Source organism: Diceros bicornis, chromosome 19, assembly GCF_020826845.1.
Source record: "Diceros bicornis minor isolate mBicDic1 chromosome 19, mDicBic1.mat.cur, whole genome shotgun sequence".
NCBI classification, from domain to species: domain Eukaryota; kingdom Metazoa; phylum Chordata; class Mammalia; order Perissodactyla; family Rhinocerotidae; genus Diceros; species Diceros bicornis.
The window spans coordinates 37,232,308-37,251,709 of NC_080758.1; the positions used below are offsets into that span (position 1 = coordinate 37,232,308).

A 19,402-nucleotide genomic window follows, 5' to 3' on the forward strand; every position below is an offset into this window, starting at 1 on the left:
TTATCAATAAAAAATAAACTAGCAATCAATATAAATTTCCAACAATAGGAGGGTTTTCAAATCATGGCTGTCTGTCCTAATGTGGCCACTAAAAGTAACAATGTAGACAACGTAACAATTCATTAGGTTCATGGTTCCCAAACTGTATGCCAAGGTGCCCCAGAAGACTGCCATGAACTTGGCACAAGGGCATCGTAGGATATTTTAAAAATTTGAAGGAAACAGCAGTATCTAACCTCTGTCAGACACCTTGTAAATTAGCAGCTCAGGGTAGTTCAAGTTTCTACATTTGATTGCACTACATGCCTTTTGATGACATCCTCAAATGCAAAGCTGTGCACTGAGCAGTTGTCATGACCAAAAAAGCAGGTTCTGTGTGAAAATCAATGTGGGCCAGGAAATGAGGGTTCAGGATCCAGCCTAGTTCTAAGGTTGAGGAAGAAATGTGGCGTCCAACAGGCTTGCACATTTCCTTAGCGTTTTTTTTAAAGAATAACATAAAAATATTTTTATCTCCGATTATGCGTTTCATTTGTTGTTAGGACATAAATACTTATTAAGTGGTTTGGATTAAACTACTTAATACATGGAATGGTTAACTATTTATGCCTAGGGGGCGCTGTGACAAAATTACTGAGACACCAGGAGTGTGGTGAACCAAGCAAGTTTGGCAACTGCTGCATTAGGCGAACAAATGAAATAAAAACAGCATAAACACTGTAATCAATCTCACTCTTCCCTGTGTGTGTGTGTGTGTGTGTGTGTGTGTGTGTGTTTTAAAATGATGGAAGAAAATACATCAAAACTCAACAGTGGGCAGTGCAGATACGATTGGTCTTCCTTCTCCATGGTTTTCTATATTTACTAACCTGAATAGGTATTACTCATATGCTGAAAAAAATGAAAGATTATTAAAAATGACTCCCCAAAGGAGCATATTCACTTCCATGAATAAAAATATCTGTTAAACACACCAGAGAGCTTCATTTAGGGAGAAGATTTTACTGCACTCTGCTAACTTCTCCAGCTTCCTGCTCCACAAATGTGGGGTCTGGCTTCAGGATACTGAGGTTTTGAAGAAACCTGTTTCTATGTGCATCTCTCCTTGGTGCTGTTGAAACAATGCCCACTTCCCACCCCCGCAGCCTTCAGGAAGTGAACTTGGCTTGGGGTTTCCAGCTGAGGGGGCTTCTCAGCCTAATAGCTGGCAGATCTAACAGAGAGGCCGCCACTGATGGGGCGGGGAGGTGGGGTCTGCCGAGGTCACAGAGGCTGCTGCAGGGACGCTCATTTCTCCGGCTCCTGCTTCTCGGTGGAAGGAATGGCCTGCAGCATCCTGCAGGTTCCAGGTGAAAGATATCATTGGAAACCTGCCCTGAGGAAATTCACACGTGAAAGCACCCCTGAGTGAAAGAGATCAGGGTGTTTTGTGGTTAAAATTGACCAACTCCTGAGAACTCACATTTTGTATAACTTAGAGTTACCTCTAAAAATGAAACATACATATATACAGTCTTTGTTTTATTTATTTTGAGGGAAAACAAACTATTGTTCTCTTAAAAAAGGTATTTTCATTAGACTTTGTACTTGAAAAACTGGATTTCTTTTCTTAAATTTATTGACTGCTAATATTTTAAATGTATTAGACTGTTTAGTCCTCACACCAGCCCTACGAGGATGGACTAGTATACCCACTTTCCACAGAAGAGGAAACTGGAGTGCACAGAGGGTGAGTAACTTGCACAAGGTCGAAGAGCTGGATTAGGCAGAACCAAGATTTTGGATTTATCTTGGATAGTCTGGCTCCAGACGGCTCTGATAAAAAAGAAGACAACAGGCCCACAATGGAGTCACTTATGCTAAGCCCCACATCATCAAACCGAGACCTAATTACAGTTTCAGCTGTCCCAGAAATGGAATCTTAAAGCAGTCAGTCAGGAGTCTGGTGACCAGCACAGTGAGGTGATCTGCCTGACAGACCCCTGCCGTCCCCTAGAGGAAGGTGCTCTTACGACCAATCCGCTTGCTTGCTTTGTATAACTTCTTTGTTCCCGCTCCCTTCTGCCCACAAAAGTTTTTCATTTTGTACAGCTCCACGGAGCTCCTTTCTATCTGCCAGATTGGATGCTGCCCAATTCATCAATCATTGAATACAGCCAACAAGATCTTTAAAATTTACTCAAATGAAGTTTTTTAACAGCTCTCAAGCAAGACACTGTCACTGTCTCTTTGTAAAGTTATTTTCTTATCTAGGGGTACCCTTTCATTAGTCTTGAATATAAGACTATACTCTTTTTTTCAAAATCCAAAATTATACCTTCCCTAAATTTTCTAGGAAGTATAGTCATTTGGTTCTCAAAACTTTCATAATAAAGTGTTTAAATATTCTATTGTGTTATATATTCTGCTAAGTGCTACATATTCTATTGTAACATTTATTATATTGTCATTTGTCTTTACAAATTTATCTCCCCCACTAGACTGTGTACTCCGTAGAGATGGGGAGCAAATATTGTTTTTCTCTAGAGCTTCACTGCCTAGAACATTGTAGGGACACAGTAAATATCTGATGAAGAAATGAAGCTGACGTTACACTGAAAGCAGGTGCCACTGGTGCTCTGCCTTTGTCCCCTCAGTCCCTCTTGGAGATCTCCTGCAGACACTTCCTGTCCATGCTGAAGGCTTCCTGTCTCTACCTGAAGGCGATCTCCGGCTGCTGGGGAATGCTTGGCCAAATATGGGTCCGGCTGGATTCTGCTAGGGAATTAACTCCGGAGAGCACAACCCATAAACAATGCGGGATTGGAGTTGGTGGACAGATGCTCCAGCTTCCTTGCTGGGACAATTCTGAGGTGTGTTCTACAAAGTCTCTCAGGGCATCCCCAGCGGGACTGAGCTCTGGTTGCCCACAGCAGTCACCTGTTCATCAACACACCTTTTCTTGGCTTCTCTCCCTTCCTGGTCTCAGTACTCTAGTCCCTCAAAGCCGCAAGGAAATTAGTTCTGCCAACAACCTACAGGAGCTTGGAAGGAGATTCTTCCCCAGTTGAGCCTCTGGATGGGAAGGCAGCTCAACTGATACCTCGATCTCAGCCTTGTGAGATTCTGAGCAGAGGATCCAGCAAAGCTGTGCCTGACTCTTGACCTATGAAAATGGTGAGGATATTAATAAAGGTGTGTTGTTTCAAGCTGTTAAGTTTATGGTAACTTGTTATGTAGCAATAGGAAACTAATACAGACTCTGGTGCCTTGAAGTGCAGTGCTACTGTAACAAATACCTAAAAACACGTGTATTTGTTTGCTAGGGCTGCCATACCAAAGTACCACAGACTGGTGGCTTGAACAACAGAAATTTATTTCTCACAATTCTGGAGGCTGGAAGTCCAAGATCAAGGTGTTGGCAGAGTTGTTTCCTCTGAGGCCTCTCTCCTTGGCTTGCAGATGGCTGCCTTCTTGCTACGTTCTCACGTGGTCTTTTCTCTGTGCCTGGTACCCCTGGTATCTCTTCCTCTTCTTATGAGGACAGTAGTCCTATTGGATTAGGGCCCTACCTTATGACTACATTTAGCCTTAATTACCTCTTTAAAGGCACTGTCCCCAATGCAGTCACACTGGGGGTTTAATTTTAGGAGGAGACAATTCAGTCCATAAAAACACAGGGATTTTATAACTAGGAAGTGGATAGAGGCTGGAGGAATTTTGAGGAACATTGTAGAGACAGTCTAAATTGTCGTGAACAGACTCTTTGCACAAATCTGGACTTTGAGGATGCTGATGGTGAGAGCTCAGAAGCAAATGAGGAATGTATTATTGGAAACTGGAGGAGGGAGGATCCTTGCTGTGTAGTGGTATGAAATTTGGCAAAATTGTCTTCTGGAGTTTTGTGGAAAGCAGAACCTGTAAGTGATAAACTTGGTGACATATTTAAGGAGATTTCCAAGAAAAGTGTGGAAGGTGCTGCCTGGTTTCTTCTTTCTGCTTAGAGTAAAATGCAAGAGGGGAGAGATTAATTGAAGGAAGAACTTGTTTAAAGAAAAGGAACCAGAATCTCATGACTTAAAAAATTCTGAGCCTTTCTAGATGGCAAAGATGCAAAAATGAGATGCTCTCTCAGGAATGTGTGCTCTAGGGAAAAGGCCGAGGGTGTGACTGTACAACTCTGTTAAAAACTCAGAAAGACCAAAGGGGTCAGAGCATACAGTCACACAAAGGACCTTTTTAGGAATTAAGGGTGTGCCCCACAGATCTTCTCAAACCAGAGAACCTCTAGGAAGCTTAAGGGCATTGTCTTTCAGTTTATCTGAAAAATATCTGTGGACATGGCTTTTGCCTAACAGAGTGAGCCACAGTGAAATCCACACAAGGTCAACAAAGTTCTTGAGAAACTGTTTCAGTAGAAATGCTGCTAGGTTGGACTGCAAGGGACAGAGATATTACAAAGCAAAAGGAGGCTTTCGACCACCCCCCACCCCCAATTTTACTGGCAGTAGAAAGCCCGGCTGATAAAACTACTCAGCTGCAAACACAGTCTACCGTTCATGAGAAAGGAGGGCAGAACCAAGAACTAAGAACCCAGAGGGTAGCCTGAGCCACCGAGGATTATTCCCAAGCCTTGAAACCTCACCAAGGAACTCCCAACATTTACCAGGCTGGATTTCAGAATAGCTTTGTGCCAGCGACTCCTTTCTACCTCCCATTTCCCCTGTTTTGAACCAGAATGCCTGTAGCTCTTATCTCAGGGCTGGAGGCAGATACTTGTCTCTCTAGTTTCTTCTCTTTTTGTGAGGAAGATCAGCCTTGAGCTAACATCTGCCAATCCTCCTCTTTTTGCTGAGGAAGACTGGCCCTGAGCTAATATCTGTGCCCATCTTCCTCTACTTTATGTGGGATTCCGCCACAGCATGGCCTGACAAGCAATGTGTTGGTGCGTGCCCGGGATCCGAATCTGGGCCGCCAGCAGCGGAGCGTGTGCACTTAACCGCTATGCCACGTGGCCTGGCCCATTTGTCTCTCTAGTTTCATAGGTCCACAGATGGAGAGGAATTGTGCCCCAGCAGCTGTACCTCATAGATTACACCCAAGCACTTCATCCACACCTGACCCAACTTAACTTTGAGATGATGCTGTAATGGGATGAGACTTTGGGAAGCTTGGGCTGGGGTGAATGTATCTTGTGTGTGAGAGGGACAGTGGGGACCAGAGTGAACAGGCCCTAGGGTGACTCCTCAATGATTCCCACCTCCTGGTGCTCATACTTTTGTGTCATCCCCCCTGCATGAGCATGGGCAGGACCCGTGGCTTGCTTCCAACCAACAGAACATGGCAAAGGTGATAGGATGGCACTTCCACCGTGGTGGTATATTATATGGCAAAGGTGATGGATGTCAGTCCCATGGTTATATTACATGATATGGCAACAATGATGGGATATCCATGATTATGTCATGATATATACATAAGACTTCAAGCAGAGTAGCTCGCGCTCTTCTGGCCTTGAAGAAGGAAGCTGCCATGAGTTCCACAGCCACAAGGGAATTAATTCTGCCAACAGTCTAAATGAGCGTGAAGTGGATTCCTTCCCAGTCAAGCCTCCAGATGGCAATGAAGCCCAGCTGATCCCCTGATTGCAGCCTTGTGAGACCTTGAGCAGAGGACCCAGCTAAGCTATGTCTAGACTCCGGAGTCACAGAAACAGTAAGATGACAAATGCGTGTCCTTTAAGGCCATTAAATTTGTGGTCATTTGTTATGCAGCAATAGAAAATGAATACAAAGATTCTCAATAGGTGACGGACTGTGTGATTATAGCCAACTCTCAGACTAGTGCCATCTCGGGCATGGTTTTCATTGAAACTTTAACCTTATAGGTAACAGTAGTAGCATCCATCAACTGGATAGTGACGTGCTGCTTGGAAATGATCAAAGCACCGATAAACTGCTTTATCACCAAAGAGAGTCGACAATATAATGCTGATATTTAAAATTACACCACAAAACAATAAAAACTATAGGATTTGACAGTGCCCCCAAAGAAACCTACAGCTTCCATCTTAGTGCCCCAATTTCTATAAGATGCTAAATGAGAGATAAAATTAAATCTTTCAAGTTCCAAGCATGTGTGGGAGTCACAGAGAGCCACATGCTTTTTCTTTTGATTTAGAAAGATTATTTTCAGTTAGGTCACCCCTGCCAGGCGAGAAGAGCTGGGACAAATAAGGCATTCCTGAGAATATCATCTCCCTTTATACAGAATTTTCCAGTTATCAAAGCACAGCCATCCTCATTTGACGATTCAGCTATCAGGAGTTCAGAGCAGGCCCCTCAATGGGAAACCAACAGGAGTCTGGAGAGATGCTTGTGATCTGAGGGTTTGCTGTTTGACCTCAAATATGATGAGCTCAGGGAGCAGCAAGGCCATCCTGGAGAGAGAGTGAGCGGCACACATTCGGACATTTATTCGTTTGCTTCTTGGTGCACACTTCCATTGACATTTCCTGCTTAAATATTCTGCCTAACGCACCTGAGAAGACTACGTGGATTACACGCATAATGAAAGAGTCTGAAAAGGGCTCTGAGTACGCTACAACCAGAAAACAAAGTCATATGGCAGGACTGATAAGAAATTGTAGTGAGGTAGGCATTTAAACGTTATCCTTGTCAGTTTCTCAAGTGAGTAAAAGTCCATGGGCTAACTCGAAGCATTCTAAATGGTTTAATCACAAGCATCTCTTATACTTAAAAACAACATCTGACATCTGACATTAACTTGCTGTGTGACCGTGGGAAAAATCACTTTACCTCCCTGGGTCTCAGTTGCATCATCTGTTAGATGAAAAGGCTGGACTAGGTAAGAAGGAAGTGATTTTTTTTTCTGACCTAGCATCCTTTATGCATGCGACACATTTTCATGCTCAAACACACCCTTATCTTCAGGAGGCAGGGTGGTGTGGTGGTTACCAGCATGGGTTTTTGAGTCACATAGGGTTGGGGTTTGAATTCTGGGCCTCTTCTAGTTACAGCTGTGGGACCTTCAGCAAGTTCTTTAACCTTGCTAAGCCTTGCTTTCCTCACCTAAAAGATGAAGTAAATACCACCCAGTTCAAAAGTTGATATGAACGCTATGAGTGATAGCATATCAGTCTCTTGTCCAGTAATGCTGCATAACAAACCACCCCATACTCAATGTCATACAATAAGCCTGGGGCTCGGGCAACTGCTTCAAGCTCTAGGGATGCAGGTGGGCTGGGGTGATTCTGCTCCACATGCTGCTCACTCTTCTGGGATCACTGGGCCATCCAAGGCATGTTCTCCTTATGGTGATGGCATAAACATAGGGAAATCCAATAGCTGTACATTTCATGTCTTTACTTTATATCACCTCATTGGCCAAAGCAAGTCACACAGCCAAGTCCAAATTCAAGGGGTGGGGAAGTACTCAACCCTCCATGAGCTTATGGCAGGAGGAATGAAGAACTGAGTTTAATAGTTCAGTCCACCACAGATGGTATATGGGAAGCACCTACACAAAATAGACCATGCTTGATCAGAGCCACAATTGATCATTGACCTCTCTGATTATGTGGGTTTTTTTCCCCAGCCTTCTCTAGGCCAATCAATCTTTCTTGTGCTACTTGAAGCAAACTAGAAGATTTCTCCTCTCCTCCTCCACCACTGCACTCACCTGTCTGATACTGCAATATATGCTTCTCTCCTTGGAATTATTATTGTCTTTTTCCTGTGGTCTTCCTATCAAAAGCAAATACTTGGGAGGTACAGGGCACACAAAGTAATCATCAACCCTTTAAGGAAGAAGGGCACAAGAGGCGAGAAAGGGTAAGGAGCAACCAAATGCAGCCGGGTCTCTGATGTTAGATCTGGGTTCAACTTAGATATTGGGTGAATTTGAACAAATCAGTTTACCATGTCGAATCAAGGTTTCTTTAACAACTGGGTTAAAACGATTCAATGGTTGTTATGAGAATGCCACAAAATAATGAATATTAAAGATTTTGTATTCTGTAAAACACTATCCAATGTTTGCTAACAATATTCTGGATTTTCATCAGGCTTGTTTCCTGGAATATTTCAGCAAAAACTACGATTACTATAGATTTGATGCCTGCTTTGCCTCACTCCAGCTGGGAATAGAGGTGGGATAAAACAATCTAGGTGAGGGGGTCACAGAACCCCAGCATATTGCTGTCACTGTGTGGGATCTGTTCTCTCTCCTCCCCAGAGTTACAGGAGGAGACCAGAGTCACTGCAGGAATGCTGGGCGAGGCATTTTGAACTGTGAGAGAAGGCATTCAGAAACAAACCTAACCATCAATTACTCATAAACGACTTTCCAATACAACCTATTACTGACAATTGCTTTAAAATGGTACATGCTGTTTATGTTTACCGTGGTCTTGAGGCTAACTGCAGATACCAAGCTCTTAAGAGGGAGTGACTAGAGCATTCGTTCATGGGGTCTGAGTGGTCCAATTTTAATTAGAAATCTAGGATCCATCTTCCAAATCCCAGGATCATGGAATATGAAAGTCCAGCTATTTTCTACTTGTTCCAGTGAGCTGCAGGTATGGGATCCACTTATCTGTGATTATAAAACTGTCATACTGAGTGTCAGGATGAGCCAGCCACGAGGCCTGGAGAAGGTGTGTGGTTAATATCCTGCCCTCCTAGAAATGGAATAAGGGCGAGTACCTGCAGTGGTAACTTTCCTGTGAGGATTCCCTCCACCCTGAAAACATCAGCCTTCGCTTTTTGGAGTACAAATCAGGCCATTTGAGTTTAAAGTTGCTCAAATGTTGAAAGGAAAAGTTAAGGTAGCTTAAGTGAAATACCATAATAAAAGTAGAAAGATGGTACTTATGAGTGGTTGATGTCAATTTTTGCTCTCAGAGGGGTGTGGGGGGTGGGTGGTTGGGGCATGTCAAATACCAACCTCACGGATACAATGGAAAACTGCTTTTCAGAAGTTTCCAGATTTCGTTGGGATCACAGAAATGAAGATATAAAAAATTTTGCTTCGGTTTTGACTTTATTCACTCCTTTGGGAAAAAAGTTACCTTGCCCAAATCTCCTGAATTTAGGCAAGTGAGAGAATCTGGGGCCAGTGTGATGTTTTTCTTCCACAGCGTCTGTGGCAGTGGGAATGCTGAGAAGGCATGTTGAAAATGGAAGGAGGGATCCCAGAAAGCAATGGGCCCCAAGAATTGTGAGAGTCCAGGTGTGTTGTCCTCACTGGTTTTGCAAGTATAGAAATATTAGAGAGAACTTTAGCAAAAGATTAACAACCTGTCTTCCCAGTGAGAGCCTTGGTTCCTATCAACTTAAGGCACATTGAAAAGACAAAGGTCTTTTCAAGTGGTGTTTTTGATAAAAGTTTTTAAAATATAGGTAATCTGCCCAACAGGTTTATTTTATAACTAATTTTTCCTTTTCAAAAAAATTAACAATCTATATAACACACATACTGTTTCTTCTGTAAGAAGGTTTGTGTTTTCCTTGAATGCCTTTTGACAATTGTATAGTTGGAAGGACTCCCCGCATCTCAACTATTCATATCCATTTAACTAATATGTCCCCAAACCTGCAGGACTGCATATCGAATCAATGTAGTCAGCACACTTTACACTTGGTCTGACCTTTAAATGAATCAATTCATCTCATAATAGAACAGTTTCTTGATCTGAGACCCGTTGTCCCCCATGCATGGGGGTTTATCCAATAGAAAACTCCTGACTGTGGCTTCCAAACCCCGCCACCATCAAGTCCCATCTGTTTGTCCTTTCAACTCCCCAAGCTTGTTACTGCCCCCGGGTCATTGCACTAGTTTTTCCTTCTGCCCATAAACGTCTTCCCCTCGCGGGACTTCTGGCTCCCTTGTCACCTTCCCAGAAGGACTCCCCTCAACGACTCCAAATACCTTCCCCACACCCTCAGTTACTTTATATTACTATGACGTTTTATTTTCTTCATCACATTTATTGCTATCATAGCTATGTTGTTCACTTATTTAAATGATCATTCCAGCTCCCCAGAACAGGGACCTGGCACTTCTTGTTCACTTGAGCAACCCCCTCACCCAGAACAACGCTGGGCACAGAGTGAGGACTCAATAACTACTTGTTGAATGAACAAGTGAAATTCATGCAAAACTTTCTGTGTCCTGGGGGTTTCAAGATACAGATCTCAGAATTGGCTCTGAGTTAACAAACAAGTGTTGGCAACCCTGGATACCCAGGAGAAAATAAACTCTGAGGAATAACAGCAACAATAACACCACCATCATTCTCAACAATGACAACATTAGGTCCTACTTACTGAGCGCCTGCCGGCTTGTTTGAGATGACATTCTCTTATCTTTTAGGTCTGGTAAGACTACTGTAACCCTAGGAAGGTTTAAAAACAAGCATTGCAGCATAACCTGAGAACTTATAAAATACATAGTGAAATAAGGAGGATATGAATCAAAACCAAGCTATCAATATTTTTATAAGAGTCTAAGTGTTGGTATAACAACACATTTTATAACCATTATGATATCTTGTGTCTACCATTTTTGTTTGTGTACATTTACTTTTTTTACGGTGTCTCTGGTTGAAGCAGCCAAGAAAACTCGATATAGTCAACCTATGATTTTCTTGAAGTATTCGGGAAATTTTGACTAACTAATATTTAAATGTATAATATAATTTGATTGATAGAATTAATTTAATAGTTAGTAGGTATTGGTATTTTTCTAAAAAATTACTTAACAGATCTATAATTTTATCACATTATTAAAATAAGTACAAATAGTAGAATGTATTCTTCTCACACACCACAGTTCCTTGAACAATTAGGATCCGGCCATACAAGCTTGCAAGGGAAATATTAGCATCCTCATTGTACAGATAAGGAAAACTTCTATTGAGAGAAGTCAGTGGGTAACTATCTAAAGCCACGCAGTTCGTAATTGGCAGATCTTGGACTTAGATTCCAGTGTGCTGACTCCTCAGGCCTCCTCTTCCCATGTCTAACTGCCCGGCTCGGGGAACATCAGGGCATTGCATTTCACGTTGTAAGAAAGGTGCTTCTATGCTGAACATTACATTTTACTAGAAACAGATCTAAAAGAAGGAGGAGGTAAAACCACACGGACTTAAGAGGATAAGAAAATTGTTGGGAATCTATGAGCTTGAAGAGGGAACCCAGTGGAAAACATTGATTTGAAAATAGAAGGACAGAAGCCACTCAGCCCAGCTGAAGGTCAGTGTGAGACTTGCATGTCACAAGCCACAAAATAGGTACGGGATCCAGAAAGTCAGGATGGGGCCGCCCTCAGCTCTCGGAATTGCTGGAAGTTTCATTCTGCTAAGAGCATGATAACCATCTGATACACAGTTTGAACTCCTTGATAACCTGCAGAAGGTGGAGGAGGCATTAAAAGCAACAGTCCCTCTAGACTTAATTCAGTGAAGCGGAAATGAGAAGGAACCTTGGGAGAGACCGTTACCTTGAATCAAAGGGAGATAACGCCAGAAAATGTCAGATAGTTGCCCTGTATTTTAGGAAGCAAATTCAAAAAATATTCGAGGAAAGGGTGAATCCCACAGAAACCCCATGGACTAAGAAGGATGACATGGCTCTAAGAACTTAAATCTTGAATGCAAAATTGTGAATTATGGAAAGAGAGCAAGGGTAGAAAGCAATAGAGTAATTCAGGCGGACTCATTCTTCAATGAGCTTTCAACATAAATTGTGCTAGGGGAGAAAACAAAACAACAGCACGAGTCTTCAAGAATGGGGCAGCCAGACCTGAGGATTTACCTCTTGACTTTTGTGAGTAAAGTGGTTTTTAGTGCAACGGTCAGGAGTAGGAGATAAACAAGGAAGAGAGAACCTCAGCTTTGGAAGATTATAAAATACCCAAGACCACAAAGAGGAATCACACCCAGTCAGGGCCAGCTGTGCTTTGGTCTTCTCTGTGAATTTTCAAACTTGAAAGGATGCAAAGAAGACTGTTAGAAAAGATTTGAAGGATAACTTAGAAAAGGGGATGGTGAGTAAGGATGTAGGCATTTAAAATGACTTCAAAACTCTTGGTTTACAGAAATGATATTCTGTGACAGTAAAAGGGATGGAACATTGCATTTAATAATCTTCAAAACAATTTAGACTAGAAGATTACTAGACAACTGGAGAAGACAAAATTCTCTATTTTCAGGAAAAACAAAACAAAACACCAAAAAACCGTGGGTAGTATGTGAGGAGTAGGTTGTAGAAGTCACAGATAATCAAATTTGAAGTCAGCCCCAAGGCAGTGGTTTTCAAACTTTTTGGTTTCAAGAATCTTTTATAATTATTGAGGATTACAAAAGACTTTGGTTTATGTTATATCTACCAAAATTTACAGTATTTGAAATTAAAACTGAGAAACATTTAAAACATAAAATACAAAGCACACAGTCCATTAGGCATCAGACCAATGATGTCAACGCACATCATGTAACTTCCAGGAAACTCCACCGTACACTTGGGAGAGAATGAGAGAAAATGAGTTTGTTTAAAAATTATAGTTTTTTTATTACAGTTTATGCATTTATCTACTAAGGGATATTGCCAATGAGGGGCCAGCCTGGTGGCGTAGAGGTTGAGTTCACACACTCTGCTTCGGTGGCCCAGGGTTCATGGGTTTGGATACTGGGCATGGACTGACGCACCACACATCAAGCCAAGCTGTGGTGGCATCTCATGTACAAAATAGAGAAAGATGGGCACAGATGTTAGCTCAGAGCCAGTCTTCCTCAGCCCCCGCCCCAAAAAAAAGCAAATGATGCCTTATAATTATTATGAAAATAGTTTGGTCTTGCAGACTTCCTGAAAGAGTCTGAGGGACCCCCAGGGGTTTCAGACTACTGTACTTTGAGATATGCTGCAAGAAAACATCTCACCATATATCCGAGGATACATGAACATAGATGTTCATGACAATATTATTTATAATAGCAAATACTTGGCAATATCCCTTAGTAGATAAATGCATAAACTGTAATAAAAAAACTATAATTTTTAAACAAACTCATTTTCTACCTAACAACATGAATTTATCTCAAAACAATGTTAAATAAAAAAAAGCAAGTTAGAGAATATTACAGTATACAGTATGACATCATTTAGTAAAATTTAAATATGCTAAATAATACTATTTAATATTATTTCTTTAATTCTACATGGAAATGAAAAATAAACCTGAAGCAAATATTAAGATACACTATTTGTTCACTTTAGGTAAAGCTACAAAGGCTTTTAAATAGTATCCTCTGTATGTTTTAGCATTTTTCAAATGCTTTCTGGGCTGTTACAAAGGGAAAGGGTGATCATTAGGCTCTAGCTTCAGTCCACCTAAAACAATGGTTCTTAAAGTACGTCCCCCCCACCTCCCTCAACAGCATCAGCATCAGCATCATCTGAGAGCTTGTCAGACATCAAATCATGGGACCCACACCAGACTGACTGAATCAGAATCTCTAGGGTAGAGCTCGGGAATCTGGGTTTTAACAAGCTCCCCAGGAGATTTTCATGAAAGCCCAAGTTTGAGAACCACTGGGCAAGAACAAATGTGACCATTCAGCCTGCCCTTTACGTAAACACATCTAATTCAGCGGGAATTTTGGTAATATTGCTTACGATGTTCTTGTGGACAAAATGATGTTAGATATAAAAAGGAGTTTCTCAAAGATTTGCCAAACATTTTAAAGGGATCCCCTCCCCACCTTTGTTTATTTAGGTTTTCTCAGTTTGCCTACACCCTTTTGGCTTGGATACATGAACTTTATTTAACTTTTGACACATGTCCAAGCTAATCTATGGCTTCTGGTTACATTTCTGAGATCTTGGAATTCTTGGCCAGTGTAAACTTGTATTGATTATACCTTATGTGGATAAATTCCTTTATAATTACTAAATCAAGGTTCTCAAAGTGTGGTTCCCAGACCAGCAGCATGAGCATCACCAGGGAACTTATTAGAAATGCAAATTCTTGGGCCCCATCCCAGTGCTGCTGAATCAGAAACTCTGGGGATGGGCCCAGCAATCTGTATTTTGTCAGGCCCTCCAGGAGATTCAGAGGGACTGTAGTTTGAAAAACACTGATCTAAATAAATCTATATAGAAGAGGTGTAAGTGAGGCATATAATTTAAAGAAGGTTCAGAATAGGAACAGCTGAAATCCTAACCAATCAGAGAAAACAGTGTCGGTTGCAATGGCTAAGATTTCCATTTAGAACTGGCCTGCCTGAAGCTTACTGACAAATACCAGCACTTTGCCCCAACATAAGGCACTATACACGTCTTCCATTTACTGCTTTTATGTCGTGTTCTCCTTTCTCATTTTTCTTTGTCTGCTTTAAAGGACAACTTGACCAAATTAGAACTGTTGGTTCTACTTGACTTAAATAACTTTGCTAAAATGGCTTTAAATCTGCACAAATGTATTCACTCCTTTCTGTCAATTCGTTCACAGCTCTTATTTCAAGGACTGTTCTGACTTCTGAGATATATTCTGCATGGGTCATTCTCAAGTGACTTGGAAGATTTCTCCAGAGAAGGCAATTCCCAAAAGTGGGATCATCCAAACTACATGGCATACACTGGCCTCTTGAACTTTTTACTTTCCTTATTCTAAGAGGCTGGTAGAGCCCGCAGGATTCTGTCGGGCAACCAACATTGCCCAACATCTGCTAACTGCGCTCATAGGATTTGGAGAGAGAAAGGATCAGTCTAAAGGAGTTTGGTGAGAGTATGAAGTACAGATTGCTTGGGTACTCTTTCTGGGAAAACTTCAACCTAGCGGATTTCAGTTTTGCCACTCCTTGTTTGTTTTTATTTTTATTTTTTCTCACAGGCAAAACTATGCCTGAGGTCTCATTTGCAGAAATCCAAGGCTGGATTTGTACTTGAGATGTGTTTTCCAGTCATCACCCAGTTAGCATTTAAGTGTCTATAACAAATATTTTCATTTCATACAGACTGGATGCTCACATATTTGGCACTAAGGCTAGAAATCCCATAAAGCGAGCAAGAGGATCACGGGCTGAGGAGCTCAGCAGTTAGGAAACCTTGCCCTAACTTTCAGTGGGGCTGATAAGTTCTGTCCGACAGGATAATGAGGCAGCTCATCCAGGAGATGGAAGAAATGAGCTAGAAAGTCCTCTTAAGTCCTACGGCCACTGAGCCGGGTGGATTAATCACTGAGATAGGAGCGTCCTCCTTCACTGCCAGCCAGTACCTTCTAGGAAATGGACAACTGAAAAACCACTGTGAAATAAATGCTACTTTGTCATTAGCCAATAACAAACACTCTCTAACATGAGAACACATGTCCTGGGCCTTTAGTTAGGATATTACACTAAGACTTTGCCTCCTTCTGGAATTTTCCTCATCCAATGATATCTATACTCAAGGGTAGGAAAATAAGCCCTAGTTTCACCGGGACATTCTTCCTTCACCATGATGATCAACAGCAGAGGACTTTTCTGGGCACATGAACATCCCATTTTCTGGGTTTTATAAAATATTGAGATTTGAGAAAAACAATGAAACTAAAAAGCAAATTCTTTCCAATCCTAACTTCTTTTTAGATATGGCCCCACCTATTATCTGATCATTAGTGAAGAATTAGCCTTCTCTTAGGGAGGAAATTATGTTCAATAGTAAGATATTGCCTAATATTAACCAGTAGAGTTGGTTAATTGGTTAGTTTCTATTAATATCAATCAATACCTGTTTAAAACGGAGGTTCCTTTTGTCCCTAAAGACTTATCTCCTCAAATACCCATCTTTTGAATACTTTACATTTTAGCTGGCCTGAAAAGTTTCAAAATCCTATCAGAAAATCATATTTACAAGATGCAAGATTAGAAGACCCTGTATTGATCTTTGGGCAGAACAGACTCACATGTTCAATATCAGAATAGAATCACCAAGACTATGCATGAAAGACAAAATCACAATTCTAATTTAGTCAACTCAGATGATATCTTATAAACATTTCCCATAATTCATCGGCTATGCTCCTTCTTTGCATCCTTTTAAAAATGTATCCAATTTTGTTTTGCCTATTATTTAATACAATGTATTCAATATTTATGTTAACAAAGAGTGAGGTATTCCTATAGCTCAGATGTCTACTAATATAATGAGAAAGAGATATAGGATAGAATCCGATCTATTGGATAACATGACAATAAACTTCAGTGATGTTTAAGGAATCTTTTGGGCAACTGCTTGATGGTCTATGGAATTCTTATTCTGAGGTGCAGAAGGAAACTGTAATGGCTGGATTTTCTTTGCAGTAACTTGATATATCTGAAATTCATGGGTCTGATTTCTGCTTTAACACAATTATTTTCATGAACATTCCTTCCCCCAAATCTACTGGCCATTAGTTTACAGTAAATTATATCCTATCTCAGGACTCAAATGATTCACTTTTATTTGAAATAGCTCTTAGACTATGAAGACAAATATGAATATATGTGTACTTATAAATATATATTTGACTAAATATAAAACATGTATATATGTGTGTATATGTATAGATGTATGTGTGCATACATACACATAAAATCATTTATTGTTGTTAAAATCTGTTAGTACTAAACTTTATATAAAAGAAAAGTTTAAACATTCTGAGGGCAAATGCAAAACAACAAAAGGTTGTCTAATATAATGTTTAATCAGAGGTTATTACCAATATTTACCAGAAGGGGTGGATAATATTCTTCAGTATAAACACTAGCAAACATCATTTAAAGTAAAAATAAAAATTTCCTATTTTGTGATTGCATTTTAAGTATCTGATTTTTTAAAAATCTCACATCTGAAAGCCAAGATTCCTTTTCATGTGCTGCAATATACAATAAGTGGTGAACATTATAATCATTGAATAATTGTGGATAACCTGTGGATATTTAAAAACAAATAATGATTTAGGCATTTCATAGCTTGCCTGTAAAGATGGTACACTGTATCAAAAGAGAGCATGCTTCTCAAGCCAATGTAAAGACAGGGTCATCACCATACCTTCATGGGAGCCAGCTGGATGGGTGTGATGCATGAAGGGTCCACCATGGGCTTCGGTCTGTTGGCTGTGTCTGCCAACAGGCTGTGCCACTGCTGGGGGAGGCCAGTAAATTTCTGTTCTTGTGGATCAAACCCAGTATGAACCCTGTGTTCAAAGTTGGATGGGCCAGATATTTCAATCTTTTTCTTTTTCTTTCCAAACATGATGCAAACACCTGGAAAATGCAAACAGAAAAAGGCAGCTGTTTATATCTTGCCAGCAGAAGACCATAGGAAAATTATTAATTCATTCACAGTTATATCTTCTCAGGTATTCCTCTATATACCAGCTGCAAAGGATGAAAGTTGGATTTTTCAGGGTGTATAGAGTAGATAATTTCATTCAAAACTTTTTGTTTTCTCCTCGCACCTGCCATGTGGAGTATAGTTCCCTGCTCCATGGATTCTGGACTCCGCCATGTGACCTGTTTTTACCAATGGACTGTGGATGGAAGAGACAGTGTACTAGCTGTGGGTGGAGGTTTTTGGAGACATTGTGTGTTTTCACTTTCCCTCTTGTGCTTCTGTCACTTGGTATGAAGATTTCTCTGGTTGGTGATGCTCTCTCAGCCTGGGTCCTGGAAGGAGAGATGCATGACGCAGGCGCAAATCTGACCTCCAGTCTGGAGCCAAGCCCAACTGAGCCACAGATGACTCATGAGTAAGAAATAAATGTTTGTAATTAAGCCACCAAGACTTTGGACTGGTTTGTTATGTGGTATTATGAAAGCAAAAACAACTAGCACACAGGGAGAAGCATCTGAAAATTTGGTGTGCACTTAAAATCTAAAACATTTGTGTGGAAAAATACCTGTATACATGAAAAATGAGGTTCATAGTTATATTTACCACACACAGTTATTATTGGGATGAAACAAGTAAACATTTGTAAAGCACTTAGAAAGGCACCTGGCACAAAGTAAGTGCTTCAAGAATTAAATACACCTCTGGACAAATACACAAGGAACTTGACTGTTGTTGCCTGCAGAGAACGGAGCTAGGGGGACAAGACACGGAGGGAGGCCCACTTTTCACTGTATATTATATTTAGAGTTTTGTACAGTGTATTTTACTTGTTTTAAACAATGTACTTTTCCTAGATAAAACATCCTGCGACTGAGATACCTCTAGAAAACATGTAAAATAGGCACTGTGTGCTTTATGGTGTGAAAAACATGTAAGATAACCGGGGTTTGAATCCCAGGTCGGTCAGCTATTCGCTGTGATCTTGGGTAACTGCTTTTCCCTCTCTGAATTTATTGTGAACAAGACTTCATGATCACTCAGGGGAATCCTGACAACAATGTTGCCTGCATTGTAAAGGATGATGTTTTGGCTTCAATGTTGCTTTGTTGGGGAAGTCTTATCTCAGACTTGAATAGGTGGGTTATATACTCCTACAGCTCTGTGTACATCTTCTTCACAGCATTTGTCCACTTGCTGTCAATAAATTAGGTGCCTGGTGTCTGTTTTCCCTACTAGAATGTAAGATCCACAAGGGCAGTGATGCTGCCTGCTTGTTCATTACTGGTTGCCAGTGTCTAGCATACAGCAAAGCTCAAGAAATATTTGCTGATGGACTAAAATCACCCAGAACAGTACATTTATTCAGTGAATAGCACCTTGGGCCAGAGCTCTTAGATGTTAACATCTTCTCTTGCTTTCTCCCGCCTTCCTTCACCCTCCATTAAAATTTTTGTTTCTTCTTTTAACCACTTATCCCTGCTTGGCAAGCAGGATCTTCCTGTTGCCTTCCAGTTTTCTCAAGCTCCTATTCCAACCTCTACTGGGACGTCTTATTGTGTCTGGGCTGCTATAAGAAAATACCAAAGACCAGGTGGTTTAAAAACAACAGATGTTTATTTCTTGCAGTTCTGGAAGCCGGAAGTCTGAGATCAAGGTGCCGGCAGATTCAGTGTCTGGTGAGGACCTGCTTCGTAGACGGCCATCTTTTTGCTGTAACCTCACACAGAGGAAGGAACAAGGGAGTTCTCTCAGGCCTCTTTAATAAGGGCACTAATTCCATTTACGAGGGCTCCACCCTCATGAGCTAATCACCTCCCAAAGGCCCCATCTCCTCAAACCATCACCTTGGGGGTTAGGGTTTCAACATATGAATTCAGACCACAGCACTGGAAATATAGTCTCTGGACAGTGATCAGATCCTTCACAGCCTTTTAACTCTCCAGATTCTATCAAAATCCATTCTCCCATCCATCCTGGTAGATATTTCAGACTAATTTGGAAAACTAATATAGGGTGATAATGAAAAACTAATGAAAGATGATAAG

General features: G+C 40.9%; 1 protein-coding gene across 1 annotated transcript in view; it reads right to left on the reverse strand.

Moving 5' to 3' along the window:
* PAK5 (p21 (RAC1) activated kinase 5) overlaps nucleotides 1-19,402 on the reverse strand; it is a 301,284-nt gene that overhangs the window by 89,748 nt on the left and 192,134 nt on the right. The window contains exon 3 of the mRNA XM_058563203.1: nucleotides 17,073-17,287. Coding sequence (XP_058419186.1) covers nucleotides 17,073-17,276 — 204 coding nt within the window. The 5' untranslated portion in view covers nucleotides 17,277-17,287. The remainder of the gene's footprint in view (nucleotides 1-17,072; nucleotides 17,288-19,402) is intronic.